The following is an 18,728-nucleotide window of genomic DNA, read 5'->3' on the forward strand; positions in this document are numbered from 1 at the left end:
AAGTTGTCCAACACACAAACGGACCAAACACAAAACAAAGCAGGCTCAAATGCAGGAAAAACTACAGACTAGGCATTAAACGGGATTAAACAGAACTTGTAGGAAACTCTCAGAATGTTACACCGAAGTGCAACAAAGTCCAACAAGCACAACAAGAATAAACAGGTATCAAACAGGCATGAACAGGTTTTCAACAAGGGTAAACAACGATCTGGCCAAAGGGCAGTTCCAAAAGTTTAAGTACCCATAGGAGTAATCAGGAAATGCAGGTCAGCCGGTGTCAAGGGGCGGGGCCAGCTGGGCGCCATGACAACAGTGCAGGACATGACACTTTAAGCTTTCCCTTCCGACGCTGCCTCAGTCAAATCCCAGATGCGATACAAATCCATCCGCTGGTGATCAGCTTTTCTCTGCGCTCTTCTGACTTTCCTCCGAATTTTTTAATTTATCTTTAATGTAACTAGACACTAAAACTACGAGGTGTGGCGTTTGTTTTGGTGGCCATTTGTGCAAAGGGCTGTTTGACTGACTGGCAGCTTACACCAGCCTATCAAAGCCATGCACACACATTTTGCAAAATTTCCCTCGCCGATTCGTTGGTGCCATTAAAACTTGCTTCTGATTGGCTGCCGATGTTACAATTATTGTTGGCCAAACACTCCATCACTCAGATAACAAACTCGAACTAAGAATCCTTGAAAAAACACGGTGTTTTACGGTTTTTACATTATCGCACTACGTCACATCGCGATAGCGATAAGATTTCCTAGTCAGAATCATCAATCGCTGACTTGAGACGAAAGAAGAGGCTTCTTCTCACAGTTCACGGTTGGAGGGACAACTATAGTGTGTCTTGGGAAAGTACAGCCTGGCAGCGCCCATTCCATTCCAGGCTGTTTTTTGGGGGATAGGGGTTTGCTCCCCCACACGAAACAGTACTGGTTTTCAGTAGCAGGAGAAGCCTCCTGATCTGATTCAGATACAGCACTTTCATCATCTGGTTGCTGTTGTTTTCCTCCTTTTCTTTTTTAGCTCCATCTTCAAATCCTCATAAGAGAAGTGTAAAATAGATGCCATACATCATTATTGACTTTGCATCAATCTCTCAATCTTACCAACGCACAGTCGCTTAGTTGTTCACGTTCGACTATTTCTAGTGTTCAAGCCAAACTTTGAAAATGTGGACCCTGTGAACTGCAAGTGTGCAAACACATTCCACGCGTGCATCCATTTTATGTACGCGGCTCATCGAGTTCAGGGTCACGGTAGGGCCTGAAGCCCATCCCAATAACTCCAGCATGGACTTAAAAAGAAAACACTCAGGCTGCTTTCACATGGCTAATCCAAGTGACCGATTCCATTTTTCTACCTCGTTATCCCATCTGAGAAATGTCTAAATAATTAACATTAAAGGGACACTGTGTAAACTTTAGTGAATACAAAAAAAACATGACAGCCACAGGTGATGCAATGTGTATTGTACGAGGTGATGCTCAAAATTTCCGAAAATAGCTCCCCACTGATTAAGGATCAGTATTTTCAAACACACGCCGTCAATGCCAAGGTCAGGCGCATCTCCGAAGAATAGAATGATGTTTTACACCAATAAACAAAGGTGACCAGATGATGAATGTGCTGTATCTGAGTCAGATCAGGAGGCGTATCCTTCTACTGGTAACCATCGAAACCAGTACTGTTTCATGTGTGGGAGCAAACCCCTTTCCAAAAAAGACCTGGAAAGGGATGGGCGCCGCCAGGCTGTACTTGCCCAAGACACTAAACGAAGTGGTTCCCCTACAACCCAGGTGGTCAAGGGATCCCAGACCCGTGATTGTAAGACACTTAAAATAAGGATAGAAGACGTCAATTGATATTGAACATCGAAGGAGAACACGAGAGATACGAAAGTCCAACCTACATGTTCTCCCATGATCCCTTCCTTTTTATTGCATCTCCTAGGTTACTAAAGCAGATCCGCCCCAAAGGTGTGGGAATCAAAGAACAGCAAAAATATTGGCAGATACTGACAGTGATATTAAATCATAATAGTTAGAATAACAAACTGGCATCCAATGTTCCCTCTAATTTTCCACGGGTCTGAGCGTTCACACAAAGTCGGTGAGCAGCGCTTAAAACAACAGTGAGCAACCATAATCCCAAGTGTGGCAAGATAATTATTATCAAACATGTCCAAAACTTGACATCAAGTTACATTTTGCTGAGTTTCCAGCAATGCAAAATTATTTTTCTCTTTTGAATGAATTGACTCGTGTACTATTGCAAAGGTTGTACGGCCTACAAACGTCGTTTGTTCTTACAATTCTTTCACAAGATATCCATTTGTTTTTATGTCCTGACATATTTTGTCGCATAATATTAACATTTTGGGGGGCTTATTTAGTCGGTTGTAAGATACAGAACTGTACTTAATCACATTTTTTAGTGGAAGTACAATGTTGGCAACAAGATTCACTTGATATAATTGGAAATTACTTGAATGCAACACAAACTTTTTCTTCTTTTTTCCGTGTTTTTTTTCTACTTTTTTTTAAATTCCTTTAAAAAAAATCTCATTGTGTTTATTTTTTCCGAGCTGTTACTTTTTTCTTTTTGTTCTCTATTTACTTGTTTCCTACATTTCTTTCTTTTCTTTTTTTCTGGCTTTTTTCTAAATTGTTCCTTCTTTTTTCTCTTCCTTTTGTTTCTTTTTTTTTCAGCTTTTCACTACTTTTTTGGGGTATTTTTTTCTTTTTTGTTCTAATTCCCCCTTACTTTAAGTCATTTTGTGCATAATTTTACATAACATTTGGTCATGTTGGGATTAAAGGCGCAGTGGTTAGCGCTTGTGCGGCACAGTTCATGTCATGGGAACCTGTCGTGGGTTCAAATCCAGCTCCAGACTTCCTGTGCGGAGTTTGTATGTTCTCCCCGTGCTTGCGTGGGTTTCCTCCGGGCACTCCGGTTTCCTCCCACCTTCCAAAAACATGCGTTTCAGGTGAATTGGCCGGTCCAAATTGTCCCTAGGTGTGAATGAGCGAATGAGTTGTCTGTCCCTGTGTGCCCTGCGATAGGCTGGCAACCAGTTCAGGGTGTCCCCTGCCCACTGCCCGGAAGATGGCTGGGATGGGCTCCAGCCCCCCCGCGACCCTAATGAGGATAAGCGGTGTAGCTGATGATGATGGGATTAAAGAAGCAAGAACAACTCGAAGAGCCGTTTAGGACCCGAAAGAGCCAGTTCCTTTTAGTGAGCCGAGCCGAAGAAGCCGGTTCCCCGACAAACTCTACTAACTTTACTCAACTTCGTTCTCCTTCGACCCCACCTTAAAATACCGCATTTAGGACACGACGTCAGGGGAACCCGTGTATTTTTACCTTCATGCACTGTAACTTTGACTTGAGTCGCTTCTTATTTAGTAATTTTGAGCCCTCATTTTTGTGCGCTGGCTAGATTTTCTTGTGCGCTGAGAATGTGCGAGCAGTGCGCAATTGCGCACGCGTGCAGCTTAGAGGGAACACTGCTGGCATCCAATATTAACAACAGATTTAAATTATTGCTTGATTGTTGACATTTTTAATACATGGCATAAATGAGGCAGAACATCCGCCTTTAAGGGTGTGAGAATCAAAGAACAGCAATATGATTGTCCAATAGCAACGAGGATGTAATTGTCAGAATAACAAAATAGCAGAATGTGAGATCTCCTTTTTTAGATGTCCAATATTAAAACAGAATAAATGTATAAGTAATATTTGACCATTGTATTGTGTAGTGCAGGGGTCTCCAACGTGGTTCCCGCGGGCACCAGGTAGCATCTGAGTAGCGCGCAATCAGGTTCTGAAAATAGCTTACCAGTGATAGGTCTTTGTGATTGTGTAGGAAATCTGATTTCTACCTGGCATGATGTATCTGTGGTTGACTGAGCCTATTCTAACACTACTTCTAATGGTTACCACCTGGTAATAACATAGTAACAACTTTGTAATAACAAAATATTTTTTAGAATGCATATCAAACTGGTCGCCCTTTGCGCCAATCACTAACAAAAAGTAGCCTCCAGCTTAGAAAACACTGGTGACCCTTGCTGTAGTGCTATCGAAAATGAGAGCAATAAAGCACAAGGAAGAGTACAAACTATGTTGACTCAGGCAACCAAAACTGCTCAATTTCTCTTCTCATTTTTTGCCTAGCCTTTCATTTTGAGGGTCACCCGTAGCAGCAAAATGGCGGACAATCATGTCAGCTCTGTCTTGGTGATCCTCATGTTATGTAGAATCAGGGTTGGGTAGGGTTAGTTTAACTTGATTACTTTCGATGACTTTTGGATTACTCCAATACCAAATATGCTAATAAAAGACAAATAAACTAAATATGAATAAAATTATGACTCACAACACGTGGTAAGCTTTCTCTCCTGGCTTTGATCTCCGGCAAAACTAACATAAAATGCGACAGAAACAAAATGAAAATAAATCCAAACAGCTTGCCAATATCATTTTTGCCGTTCCATGTATTCCGTTACTTCCCAAGCCTGCACAAAATGTAGTAATTTTAGTCATATTTAGTTTCTTTTGTCTTTTATTAGCATATTTGGTATTGGAGTAATCCAAAAGTAACTGAAAGTAATCAAGTTGAAGTAACCCTACCCAACCCTGCCGCCGACTGGCTGGCAACCAGTTGAGGGTGTCCCCTGCCCACTGCCCAGAGATGGCTGGGATGAGCTTCAGCACCCCCGTGACCCTATTGAGGATCAGCCGACCCTCGTGAGGATACGCGGTTCAGAAAATTGAAGATCAAAAGATCAAAACCAGGAGAGAAAGCTCACCACTTGTTGTGAGTCATAATTTTATGCATATTTAGTTTCTTTTGTCTTTTATTAGCATATTTGGTATTGGAGTAATCCAAAAGTAATTGAAAGTAATCAAGTTAAAGTAACCCTACCCAACCCTGTGTAGAATAAATACAAAATGCAATTCTGCTTTTTATTCAAATCAATATAGTTTTTCTTAACCTGCTACTACCAAATACTACACGATGATCTTAGTATACACGGCTGGAAGTTGATATTTGTCCAATATTGGATGGAATTGTGAAAGGAAGAAAAAATTCATAACTGCTTTAATGACTTTCGGCTGATTTGGCTTTAAAACTAAATATCGGGTTTATATTTTCCTCCCACAAAAATTGATTATTTCTCCCCTCGGCTTTGTGAGCAACCTAATGACCCGAAATCTTTTCACAACAAGTTCTGCTTCTCTTTTCCCCACCCTCCCATTTTCTCTTCTGGGATTTGTTTTATTTCTCCTAAACCACACGAACTTTGAAAGAACATTCTTCCCGTAAGTTTATCTTATCTTCTCCAATATTAACTTGCTCCAACTTCCACAGAAACACTTAAAATGAACACACACTTGTTTTTGTCATTCAAAAGCGAGATGGGGTGGGGGGGATGCGATTATGACGTTTTCTCAAAAATTACTTCATAGAATACGTTCATAATATAGTACAGGGTGGTCAAACTATGGCCTGCGGGTCACGCAGCTCGTCAGGCTTCGTGATCAAGTCCGCCGAAAGATAAAAATATATTGATGATAAAATGGTAAAATAAAGAAATATGATAAATGTGAAAATGTATATATTTGGTGGCACTCTTGTCCCGAGTGTCCCTAACATTTAAATAGCTACATTTGTCTTTACTTCCTATTTTCTCCCCTTTTCAATTGATTTATCAAGATATTAATCAAATTAAATGAATGAAAACCCTTCTGAGCTAGCCTAATTGTATTTGGAGTTTTTCAATGTGTGTTAATGAAGATTTGTAAATAAAAAGGGACGTTATGTATACCCCTCTTGGATTCTGACTGTTTCCAGACCAATTTCATGAAATGGACATATGTGCACTGCACTACTGTCAATCGTTCGTAAGTTGAATCTGTTTGTAAGTTGTTTCAGTGCTATATTTTGTATGTTTAAGGTTTATATAAGTAGAATTTAAGTAACCTGTATTGTTTTGTACTAAAAAATAAACATTTCATTAAATAATATGTTCTATAAAGATAAATAAAGTTTAACTTACTTTTGGAAGGTGCGCTTCAAGAGGTCCTCCTCCGTGGGAAAAAGTGTACGGTGATAAAAAGCGATCCAACCATTTTCTCAACCGCATCAAGCTTTCTTATTCCACTTTCATTTCAAAAGAATTGGCTCGCCTCTTCTTTACACTTTACAGCAACCATATTCAATGGATGCACGAGATATTGAACAATAAAAATTTCTGTACATGTAAATACAGAACAATATGTTTAGAATGTATAATAGAGAATGTTTACACACTAATTAGGAAGAGGAAACTGATTTCTTCTTCAGAGTGGCTGCTGGGTGAACTCTCACAGCACTGCCACACGCCGATAGTGGCGAAAAGTAGCACTACAGTAATGGCCGGTACTCGAAAAAAGCTGCACACAATACAAAATCTAACTTACAGCAATGTCCAGATATTTTTCGACATCCCAAAAAAAAGGTTCGTATGTATCGTTTTTCAAGTCGAATGGTCAAACATTTTTTGGGGAAATGGCAGTGTCGATTGGATTCAGCTACATTATCTTTTTTCCCGTATTGCCGAGGTATCGGATACTAGGTTGTATTGCTAGATCCAAAATATCAATCATTTTTATCCCCCACTTTTTAATACATTCCTCTTTTTTAATCCAATGCAGGCTGCCAATCAAAATGTTTGCCAACCCATTATTTAGCATGTTTGACAATTCCACATGTGAAGTTAAGTGTCAAATTGCAAATTTTTTTCAAATATTTGTATTTACATTTAAGTAGAAATAATGATAACACTTTACGCCAACCATATTGAATGGATGCACGAGACATTAAACAATAAAAATGTCAAAGTTCTTAACCGCTGGAGATACAGTATAGAATGTTTACACACAAACTAGGAAGGGGAAGCCGGATATCCGGATTCCCCTTGAAAATTGTTAACTTTGTTTCTTGATGAAACAGTCAAACACTACTAAGTTGGAACCCCTCCTGTCAATTTTGGTTGCAAATGATTCAATGTTCAAAATGTAGTGTATAAAAACGGCGTTTTTATAAAATTGTTTTGGCGCTCTCTGCCAGATCAAAGCGGTACTACAATTCTCAGCGTCACAACGAAATGGTGTTATCTCTAATTTGCATTGATTTAACGTTCTTGGCATGGTGGCTCATAAATCACGTGAGCCAACAAATTGATGATCTAATTAGTTGCCAACGCTTTGATCATCGATTTCAATCGAGTTTGTCGATTCGTTGTTGCAGCCCTAATAGTTTTAAGCCCAAATCCACGTGCCATCACTTGACCATTTGGGATCTAGAATGCCTTGGATAAGGCATTCGATTTGATCTGATCATCGCACTTTTTTTTCTCACGGTTCCACGTTGTACAATGTTGTTTTGGCTGAACTCTTTCCCATGATGTACCAATCCCACCTTGTTCAAAATGGTAGCCTGAGTAAAAATAGTGTAATGATGAGATAAAATCAAATGCCTTCTTTTGTTGTCCGCGATCGTAGTGGCCTCGTGGCTAGGTTTTGTGCTCTCTTGCTGCGATCAGGGTTCAATTGCCGTAGCATCCAATGCTTATTAGCAAATGAGGTCAGTGATTTTTGGTGATTGATCAATGGTAGCTCAATTCTGGTGATGAACAAATGTAAAACCCATAACAACTCTGTGGCAATTTCTGTGTACTAAACGACCTACCGCCCGGTACCGGTCCACAACCCGGTGATTTCCAACCACTGGTTTTACACATAAAGCGGTAGCTTTGGTGAGCATGCCACCATTTATGTATTTTTTTTCTATGTTCTGTTCCGAGTTGAGAAGAAAAGCTCTTGCCGAAAATTCACATCTAATCAACTTCAATTCTCCATTTTCAGATATTGATGAATGCAGCATCAACCGAGGAGGATGCAAATATGGATGTATCAACACTCTGGGCAGCTACGAGTGCACTTGCCCTCCTGGATACAAGTTGCACTGGAATAGAAAGGACTGCATTGGTACGTGGCAACACTGCCCTCTAGTGCTCAAAGAAAATCTACTTGCTTCGTTGGCCGCAGTTTGGTAGGGTTACTTTAACTGGATTACATTCAATTACTTTTGGATTACTCCAATACCAAATATGCTAATAAAAGACAAAATAAACTAAATATGAATAAGATTATGACTCACAACACGTGGTAAGCTTTCTCTCCTGGCTTTGATCTCTATGATCTCCGGCAAAACTAACATAAAATGCGACAGAAACAAAATGAAAATAAATCCAAACAGCTTGCCAACATCATTTTTGCCGTTCCATGTATTCTGTTACTCCCCAAGCCTGCACAAAGTCATTTTATTCTTATTTAATTTTTTTTGTTTTTTATTAGCATATTTGGTATTGGAGTAATCCAAAAGTAATTGAAAGTAATCAAGTTAAAGTAACCCTACCCAACCCTGCCTATCATTTTGTTCGACTTGTGCAGTAATGTGTAGTTACTCATTACCTGATGGAAAATGTAATCAGTAACGTAATCCCAATACAACAATATTGCAGTAATTTAATTTGATTACTTTTGCTTACCTATGGATTATTCCAGTACTAAATATGCTAATAAAAAACAACAAAAACATAATATACATAAATTACTAAATTGTGTTTAGGATAAACGAACGAGTTTACACAGTTGCTTAAGGTCTTAAAGTTTAAACGCATGGTATAGTTTATTAAGCAAAAATAAAACGTTCTCTTTCACATGGCAGACAAGATATGCTCTGTTTTAATTCACAATAACAGCATATTTAGAATGAATTATGTTTTAATCACACCAAGTGTTCACTTTCTACATTTCCAACAAACCCTAGGATAGAGGTAAGATGGAGCCTAAATTCAGGCTGACCCACCTGGCCCACGCTTATATAAGCCCGAACCCGCCCGAACCCTTAACTTGACTTGAGGGACCGAGCCCGAAATAAACCAGAAGCTTAACTTCGGCGCTGTGCGTACTTTTCCTAAGACTTAAAGATTGACATTTTAAGAATTTCAGGCCGGGTTCCGGCCCGGGTCCCAAAATCTTACCTCTACTCTGAGATGTCTTGTGTCTAAGTTCAAGATTTACTTGTTTGAAGCGGGAATGCCAATCCTTTTGTCAATTTCCAGATACACTATGCTAAGTAAATTGTTCTCACAATATAACCATACAGTGATCCTATAGTGAATTTGAACACCAATGAACTGCAAAATACAAGGATAAGACAATCAATCATATTTACTAGACGTCCCTGAACGCATCACTGCGCTGCCCTCACAAAACTGTAGGCTCATGCCAATTCAGCAATATAGGTGCTATATTCAAAGAGAGATAAAATAGACAAAAAAGAAATGTAATTTTAATGCAATATAGTAACAAACATGCAATCTGCGCAACAAATTCGAGCATTACTTCGATCCTTGTGCACGTTGTGTGTAATCTTCATCTCTCTCTGTCTCTCAAGTGTCAATGATTGAAATTATGATAGGCACAATTTGTCTATCGGCGCATTTTGTATATTAAAACCGAATTTTTAATACAACTGTAATCCTGCAAAGTAATCCTTATTTTAACTAAATGTGCTTTTAATTTGATTACTTTTTTGTTCTGCTGAATACTATTACTTTTTTATTAATATACTAATTACGTAAAGCCGTTTAATGTATACCGTTACTCCCCAACCTGTAATGTGTTTTATCTCTCTTCAGAATTGGTGAAATGTCCCCCAGGCTTTGTGGCCCCCAAGGCAACTCTCACCTGCAGCAAAACGGGCAAGAAAGAGAGCTGCTCGCTCACCTGTGCTTCTAAGGCACACTATCTGGCCGGTTTGTTACTTTCTCACTATTATTAGTGTGTTCCCGACCCCTGCACTACACAATACAGCGACATCTAGCGGTAAAATATTACATATTGTCCCTTCAAAATTACACTTGAAATTGTATTACTACTAAGCCATACACTGATATGTAAGATATATTTAAATAGGAGAAGACAATGTGTGTATATATAATTATAATATATATGTCATGTGTATTAGATGAAACGTGTCCAAGTACGTTTTTCAGCTTGCAAACCAAGACACATCTATACAGTCTCATCTCATCTCATCAGCCGTACCGCTTATCCTCATTAGGGTCGCGGAGGGGCTGGAGCCCATCCCAGCCATCTCCGGGCAGTGGGCAGGGGACACCCTGAACTGGTTGCCAGCCTATCGCAGGGCACACAGGGACAGACAACTCATTCGCTCATTCACACCTAGGGACAATTTGGACCGGCCAATTCACCTGAAATGCATGTTTTTGGAACGTGGGAGGAAACCGGAGTGCCCGGAGGAAACCCACGCAAGCACGGGGAGAACGTACAAACTCCGCACAGGAAGTCTGGAGCTGGATTTGAACCCACGCTAACCACTGTGCCGCCGTGCTGCACATCTATACAGTATATCTTTTAAATTGCAACCATTTTTGTCCGTTTTCATCTTGGTTTTGATTTTGCTCCCGAAGAGTCTGACAACAGCTACTCGGTGAGTTGCGGTATTCCCATCGTGAGAGGCAAGACCCCCATCCGCCTCAACTCCAGCAGCAGTCAGAGCTGCATAGGTGCGGACTAGCGAATATTTCCTTGCTACCGATGGCGTTTGCCGCGATGCATCATCAACGTGTGCTCTCATTGTGTGTAGAGACTTTGGCGCCTCCAGTGAAGCAGACGGCCTCCTTCAAGATTAAAAACGCTAAATGTCACCTGCACCCAAAACTGACCGGCAGGTCAGAGGACCGTGGACGGACCCTAGGACCAGGTCTGCTCTTAAATGAGTTTGGTTAGTTTTTGGTTTGTTTGCACAAATGTGGAGAAATGTTGCTTTCTGCAAAATTGAGACGACATCACTTCAATGTGCCTGCTTTTCTTTCATTCTATTTTATTGAGAAACATAAATAGCCATACCTGTCAAACTCAACTAATTGCTCCCCTTATTAATTGTTGCGTTTCCTCTTATTTGGTGAAACTTAACCATACAAACACAATAGGGCACCTAATTAACTCACAGCAAGACAGACTGTGTAAAACAGAGGTGTCAAACATATAGCCCTGAAGGTGGCACATGAGAAAATTGGGTAGCATCGGGTCAAATAATTTCCAGCAGTTTTAAATACCTCCACTAGATATCTTCAAAGCCAGGCACCACTTTTAAAGTAAACCCCCCCTATAGCTGTTTTTGCTGACTAACCTTTATCAACCAGAGAACATTGAAGTAACTCATCATTTGCATTTAAAATGTTACTTCAAATAGAAGTCACAAACGCACTGTTTAAAGCCCACTAGATGACACTGTCTTGCCTGGTCACAGTGAGTGCCAGTGATACACTGCACAGCGTGGCAGCAGGATGCCGGAAAAACATGGCACCGACTTAAGTGGGGGTTCATCAGTGAAAAAGAAATACAAATTTCTCAAACGATGATTTTTGTGTAAAAAGAATAACATTGATTTGAAAGTCCATGTACTTTTGCCTAGTATTGTATTCTTTTTGCTTTATTATTGTATTGTTCTCAGCTCAGGGATGCTGCTGGAAATGTGAATTTCCCTTCGGGGATGAATAAAGTATCTATCTATCTATCTATCTATCTATCTATCTATCTATCTATCTATCTATCTATCTATCTATCTATCTATCTATCTATCTATCTATCTATCTATCTATCTATCTATCTCTAGTATTCAAATCAATGTTTTTTTTAACTGGATGTAAGTTTTTTGTACCACTAAATGTCACACATTGTCCCTTTAAGACACTACGATTGCACTCACGTCTGGTGCGTGGATAGGCCTTAACTACAACATTTGCTACTAAACACATTTTTATGACCTGAAGGACTGAAAATGATCAGTTACTGGAATAAAAAATACAAAATCAAGAAATAGTATCTGGGTGTCTTTGCAGAATGTATTATGGATATGAAATCTAACAGTAAAGTTCACAGATTCAAGTAAACATTCAACTAAAAATAAAAATGAAAAATTAAAAGCCAAAAACATTTTTACATAATAATATCATGAAATCATTTGCAATTAAATTAGTGTTTGACTGCTATTTTTGTCACTTTCCAGTAACAATGTTACTGCATGTGTTTCCATAAGTTAAATAAACTGTAGTAGGAATGAATTCAATTGTTTTTTTTTAAATGCTCAGTTAAAAAGCACTACAAGAATTTAAACCTAAGGAAAAAATATATTAAGTTACAAAAAAACCCCTCAATTATCGTTTTAGAATTGAATCTTACACCCCTGAAATTGAATATTAATTGTGAGCATTTGAAAGATCCCCTGTCCTCCAGCTAAGGCACAGTTTTTATACTTTTACTACTATATCCCCAGTGCAAGTGTTTTTTATAACATGTGGCCCCTGAGCTAATATTTGACACCCCTGATGCAGAATAAAAAACAAGAATTTGTTTGAAAACAATATGTGCTATTGTATTGCGACAGTATTAGCAATCTACCAAGTGACCGAGACGATCCGGATTACAGCCTTATAAGGGCAAGCCGAGATCGGTCGACCAAAAAAAGTAGTTTTTTTCCCTGTACAATTATTTTATATATTTTTAAAATTAGAAATGATCATATACCGGAGCCATATCCCCCTAGTGGGAGGTGGCTAGAGTCAGGAACACGTTCATATTTCTGACTCTTTCTGGGAGATTGATACAGAGGAGGGGATTCCCAGCCCCCTCGCTTAACCCAACTGATGTGTTGGGAGTCATTAGTTGACCAAACCCCCCAATTCCAAAAATGATCAAAAACCTATAAAATAAGCAGAGAACGTTTCCAGTATGTCACAAACGTGAATAACCGCTCACATTTCTACAGAGGTTTCATTATAATGTCTAATAGAACATCACTGAAGAAACATCGCTTTGACACAATGAAAAGGAGTCTGTCAACAAAGGCCATGGCTTACAATAAATATATACTCTGGTCTGATGATACAAAGATGAATATATTTTGCTCAGATGGTGTGAAACATGTGCGCCGGCAGCCAGGTGAGGAGTACAAACATGTCTCTGTCGTGCCTAAACTCAAGAATTGTGTTGGCAATGTCATGGTTTGGGGCTGCATGAGTGCAACTGAAATTGGGGAGTTGCATTTCATTAGGGGAAACTTAAACTCAAGTATGTACCCCTTCCACCAGAAACTTGGTCGCAGGGTAATGTTCCAGGCTGATAATGACCCCCAAAACACTTCTAAGATAACCACGGTATTTCTAAAGTGGCCTAGTGTAAAGGGGAAGGACTGGCCTAAATCCAATAGAACGTCTTAGGGGCATCCTCAAACAGAAGGTGGAGTACCATGAGAGCTTGAATATCCCCCAACTCAGTCATGTTGTCATGTAGGAGTGGAAGATCATTCCAGTGGCAATTTTGTGATGTTCTGGTGAAATCCATGGCCAGGAGAATTAAAGTGGTTCTGCAAAATCCTGGTGATGACACAAAATATAGAACTTCAGGAACTTTAACCTAAGGGTGTACTCACTTTTGTTACCAGGGGTTTAGCTACCAATGGCTATTATTTGAGTTTATTGAGGGGAGGGGGGCGTTAAATTTACACGGTCATATAAGCTTTATACAGATTTCATTGTGTCAAAGCGATGTTTCCTCAGTGTTGTTCAATTAAACATGATGAAATCTCTGCAGAAATGTGAGGGGTGTACACACTTTTGTGACATACTGCAAATTGATAGGTATGAAGAGTGCTTTCATTTTTTCTTGGTGTGAAAACTTTCTATTTTCCCACAGGAGGCGGTCAGCCCTGTAATAACTGCCTGGTGACATTTGTCAATCTCAAATGTGACTCGTCCAAAAAAGCCAAAGGGCGGCGCGCTCGCAACCCGGCTAACAAAGAGGTAACGCGCATCACTTTGGAACTGGAGGCAGAAGTGAAAGCTGGAGACACCACAGGTCGGTCTTGTGAGAGAACAACCGATACAAGCATCCATTTTCTCATCCTCTTCATCTGTTATTGTGTTTGTGTGTTGATAGGAAGTTGTAACCTCAGCTGCCTCAGACAGCGGATGGAGAAGCAAGTGAAGACCTATATCAAAGCTCTGAAGAAGTCCATCAACCAAGAGCGCTTCCTGATCAGGGTTGCTGGTTTGGAATATGAAGTGGCCCAGAAACTACCACAGGCTGCCCCTCTTCATGAGAACTGTGGGCCCGGCTCCGAAAAAGACAGTGGCAGATGCAGTAAGACTGAATTGGGTTTTATTCCCTCATTCACTTTCCTTAAAGCCCCAGGGTGTAATATCCAACCACTGATGGCACTGAATTGTCTAACGAGACCGAAAACCAGTGCCAATGAGCACAGCGTAGCAGCAAGTTGCAGACAAGCTCAGCGACCTGAGATAGGGATTCCACATTTCTTGACTTGATTTGTTCTAAAAATTAACATGGTTGAAAAATGAATTTAATGAGGCAAACTAACGCAGCAGTTTTTAAGAGATATTCCAACACATTAGCTTTATTTTCACTTTCTCAGAATGTTTTCAAGATATATATATATATATATTTTTTTTTTTTTTTTACATAAGCTTAAGCCCATTTTACGCCATGCTTGCTTTAAAAAACAAGTCTGAAATCGAAAAAAATATATATTGGCTAGCTTAAGTCAAAGTATGTCTACATTTTTTGCAAGCAAGAGTGTATCTCGCGGGGCGGCAGTGGCTCAGGAGGTAGAACGCTCGTCTTGGGATCAAGAGATCGCAGTTCGAATCCCGGCTCCTCCGTGTTACATGTCGAAGTGTCCTTGGGTAAGACACTGAACCCCTAATACCCCCAATAAGCAGGTTAGCGTCTTACATGGCTGCACGGCCGCTATTGGGAAATGTGAAGCACACTGTAAAGCGCTTTGGGAAGTCTTGACTTGAAAAGTGCTATATAAATGCAGATCATTTCATTTCATAGAATAGAATAGAATAGAATAGAATAGAATAGAATAGAATAGAATAGAATAGAATAGAATAGAATAGAATAGAATAGGATTGGCTGGTCCAAATTGTCCCTCGGTGTGAATGAGCGAGCGAATTGTATGTCTCTGTGTGCCCTGCGACTGGCTGGCAACCAGTTAAGGGTGTCCCCTGCTCACTGCCCGAAGATAGCTGGGATGGGCTCCAGCACTCCCGTGACCCTACTGAGGAGAAGCGGTGCAGATAATGGATGGATGGATGGATCTCATATTGCCTATTTTGGCTCAAATCCCAATGGTCTCGTTTAACGGTAGCAGACGACTACATCACATTCTACTTTGTCTTGCTGTGAAGTGGTACGGCCGTGTGTTTTTAATGTTTATTATTCATTAATAATAACATAATAATTTGCTACCATCGATACGTGGAGCAATTGCCAGAGGTTCCGCATGTATGAGAACAAGAGACCGTTAATGATACCTTGGCACTTTCTGTACACTTAAAAGTAACTCAAGTTACTATAACTTTAAATGAATGTACATGCAAAACATTTTTCTAGCACTTTTTTTGGGCCTGTGGTAGTTTGCATGAGCACAAACAGTTTGCGGTCTCGAACGGTCTCTAGTGGTAGCCTTTGCTAATGTTCGTGAACTGAATTTTCCTTCGAATAAAGAGTGTGCGCAGCACGGCGGCACAGTGGTTAGCGCGTGTGCGGCACAGTTCTGAGGTCGTGGGAACCTCCTGCGTGGGTTCAAATCCAGCTACCGGCCTTACTGTACGGAGTTTGTATGTTCTCCCCGTGCTTGCGTGGGTTTCCTCCAGGCACTCCGGTTTCCTCCCACATTCCAAAGACATGCATATCAGGTTAATTGGCCGGTCCAAATTGTCCCTAGGTGTGACTGAGCGAGTGAGTTGTCTGTCCCCGTGTGCCCTGCGATTGGCTGGCAACCAGTTCAGGGTGTCCCCTGCCCACTGCCTGGAGATGGTTGGGATGGGCTCCAGCACCCCCGCGACCCTACTGAGGATAAGCGGTACAGCTGATGAGATGAGATGAGAAAAAGAGTAAGCTTTTTGTTTCAAATAAGACTAATACTGGACTGTCTCAGAAAATTAGAATATTGTGATAAAGTTCTTTATTTTCTGTAATGCAATTAAAAAAACAAAAATGTCATACATTCTGGATTCATTACACATCAACTGAACTATTTCAAGCCTTTTATTATTTCAATATTGCTGAATTTGGCTTACAGCTTAAGAAAACTCAAAAATCATATCTCAAAATATTAGAATATCATGAAAAAGTATACAAGTAGGCTATTCAACTAATCACCTGAATCATCTAATTAACTCAAAACACCTTGCGAGGGTTTCCTGAGCCTTAAAAACACTCAGCTTGGTTCAGTAAACTAAATCACAAGTATGGGGAAGACTGCTGATCTGTCTGCTGTCCAGAGGACCATCATTGATACCCTCCATCAGGAGGGTAAGACACAAAAAGAAATTTCTCAAAGAGCAGGCTGTTCACAGAGTGCAGTTTCAAAGCATATCCACAAAAAGTCTGTTGGAAGGGAAAAATGTGGCCGGAAACGCTGCACAACCAAGAGAGATGACCGCAGCTGGTGCACTGACCATGGCATCACTGTCCTTGATTGGCCTGCTAATTCCCCTGACCTGAACCCCATTGAGAATTTGTGGGGTATAGTTAAGAAGAAGATGAAAGACACCAGACCTACAAATGCAAATGAGCTGAAGGCCGCTATCGAAGCATCCTGGGCATCAATAACACCTCAGCAATGCCACAGGCTGATTGCCTCCATGCCACGCCGGATTGATGCAGTAATCCGTGCAAAAGGATTCCCAACCAAGTACTGAGTGCATCAATGGACATTTTCAAATGTTTGATTTAGTTTTGCTGTTATAAAATTATTTTTTTACTTGGTCTGAGGAAGCATTCTAATATTTTGAGATAGGATTTTTGAGTTTTTTTCAGCTGTAAGCCAAAATCAGCAATATTCAAATAATAAAAGGCTTGAAATAGTTCAGTTGATGTGTAATGAATCCAGAATGTATGACATTTTTGTTTTTTTAATTGCATTACAGAAAATAAAGAACTTTATCACAATATTCTAATTTTCTGAGACAGTCCAGTATACTGAATATTTATATATAGAGAGAGAGACTCGGCCACCATTTGATTGTTCCATTGGTGTGTTTACTATTGTCCCCAGTGGTGTATTCAAAATAGAATAATGGCCTCCTCTATCTTCTGTGGTGCCCATTCAGTCTCCAACAGATGCTTATCAAAACGACGGTGTATAATAAAATATAAAAATAAGTATTTTGTTTTTTCAGTAAGGTGCTTGCCAGGCTCATACTACCACGGTGAGCACGAACGTTGCGTCCAGTGCCCGCCGGGCACCTTCCAGGAGCGTGAGGGCCAGCTGGCGTGCGACCTTTGCCCAGGCAGTGACGGGCACGGTCCAGTTGGAGCTCGAAACATTTCCTCGTGCGCAGGTAGCAAAGGTCTTCTTTGTTTCTTCAAGCTTCTGGCGCTCTATGTGATGCAGCTGTCTCCTCCCCTCAGGCCAATGTTCCACCGGCTTCTTCTCAGGCGATGGCTTCAAGCCTTGCCAACCCTGCCCACAAGGCATGTACCAGCCAGATCTAGGTAGGACGCTGTGCTTCCCTTGCGGGGGAGGACTGAGCACCAAACGTGAGGGCGCTAGCTCCTTCCACGACTGTGAGGTCAAAGGTAAGAGCAGCAAGCAGTGTTCCCTCTAAGCTGCGTGCGTGCGCAATTGCGCACTGCTCGCACATTCTCAGCGCAAAAAAAACTAGCCAGCGCACAAAAATGAGGGCTCCAAATTACTAATTAAGAAGCGACATAAGTCAAAGTTACAGTGCATGAAGGTAAAAATACAAGGGTTCCCCTGACGTTGTGTCCTAAATGCGGTATTTTGAAGTCAATGTTGAACGAAGTTGAAAAGTAAAGTCAGTAGAGTTTGTCGAGAACCGGCTTCTTCGGCTCGGACACTGTGGTTAGCAGCACAGTATCTCCGCAGGGGACCGTTCTCTCTCCGTTCCTATTCACTCTATATACATCGGACTTTAAGTACAACTCTGAGTCCTGCCATGTGCAAAAGTTTGCCGACGACACTGCGATCGTGGGATGTATCAGAAACGGGCAGGAGGAGGAGTACAGGAAATTGATTCAGGACTTTGTCCGATGGAGCGACGCAAACCACCTGCACCTAAACACCACCAAGACCAGAGAGATGGTGGTGGACTTCAGGAGAACCAGAACTCACCCGGTTCCTGTAACCATCAAGGGAGAATTTGTAGAATTTGTCCAGACCTACAAATACCTGGGTGTGCAGCTGGACAACAAACTGGACTGGACTGCCAACACAGAAGCTCTATGTAGGAAAGGGCAAACCGACTTTACTTCCTCAGAAGGCTGGCCTCCTTCAACATCTGCAAAAAGCTCCTGAAAATATTCTATGAGACAGTAGTGGCAAGCGCCCTCTTCTATGCGGCAGTGTGTTGGGGAGGCAGCGTCAAGAAGAAGGATGCCTCTCGTCTCAACAAACTGGCTAGGAAAGCGAGCTCTGTTGTGGGCAAAGAGCTGGACAGCCTAACAACAGTAGCTGAGAGACGAGCACTGAAAAAGCTGAGGTCAATCATGGACAATCCATCGCATCCACTACACAGCATTAT

General features: G+C 40.8%; 1 protein-coding gene across 3 annotated transcripts in view; it reads left to right on the forward strand.

Moving 5' to 3' along the window:
• Window positions 1–18,728, forward strand: part of LOC148368727 (signal peptide, CUB and EGF-like domain-containing protein 3) — a 192,650-nt gene that overhangs the window by 162,737 nt on the left and 11,185 nt on the right. For all 3 annotated transcript variants that reach the window (XM_088330756.1, XM_088330753.1, XM_088330754.1), the window contains 8 exons: window positions 7,924–8,046; window positions 9,765–9,881; window positions 10,560–10,655; window positions 10,736–10,852; window positions 13,846–14,007; window positions 14,089–14,292; window positions 17,364–17,525; window positions 17,596–17,763. In XM_088330756.1, coding sequence (XP_088186882.1) covers window positions 7,924–8,046; window positions 9,765–9,881; window positions 10,560–10,655; window positions 10,736–10,852; window positions 13,846–14,007; window positions 14,089–14,292; window positions 17,364–17,525; window positions 17,596–17,763 — 1,149 coding nt within the window. The remainder of the gene's footprint in view (window positions 1–7,923; window positions 8,047–9,764; window positions 9,882–10,559; window positions 10,656–10,735; window positions 10,853–13,845; window positions 14,008–14,088; window positions 14,293–17,363; window positions 17,526–17,595; window positions 17,764–18,728) is intronic.

The sequence above is a fragment of the Urocampus carinirostris genome, chromosome 3 (assembly GCF_059441175.1).
Source record: "Urocampus carinirostris isolate Australia breed hairy pipefish chromosome 3, RoL_Ucar_1.0, whole genome shotgun sequence".
Lineage (NCBI taxonomy): Eukaryota > Metazoa > Chordata > Actinopteri > Syngnathiformes > Syngnathidae > Urocampus > Urocampus carinirostris.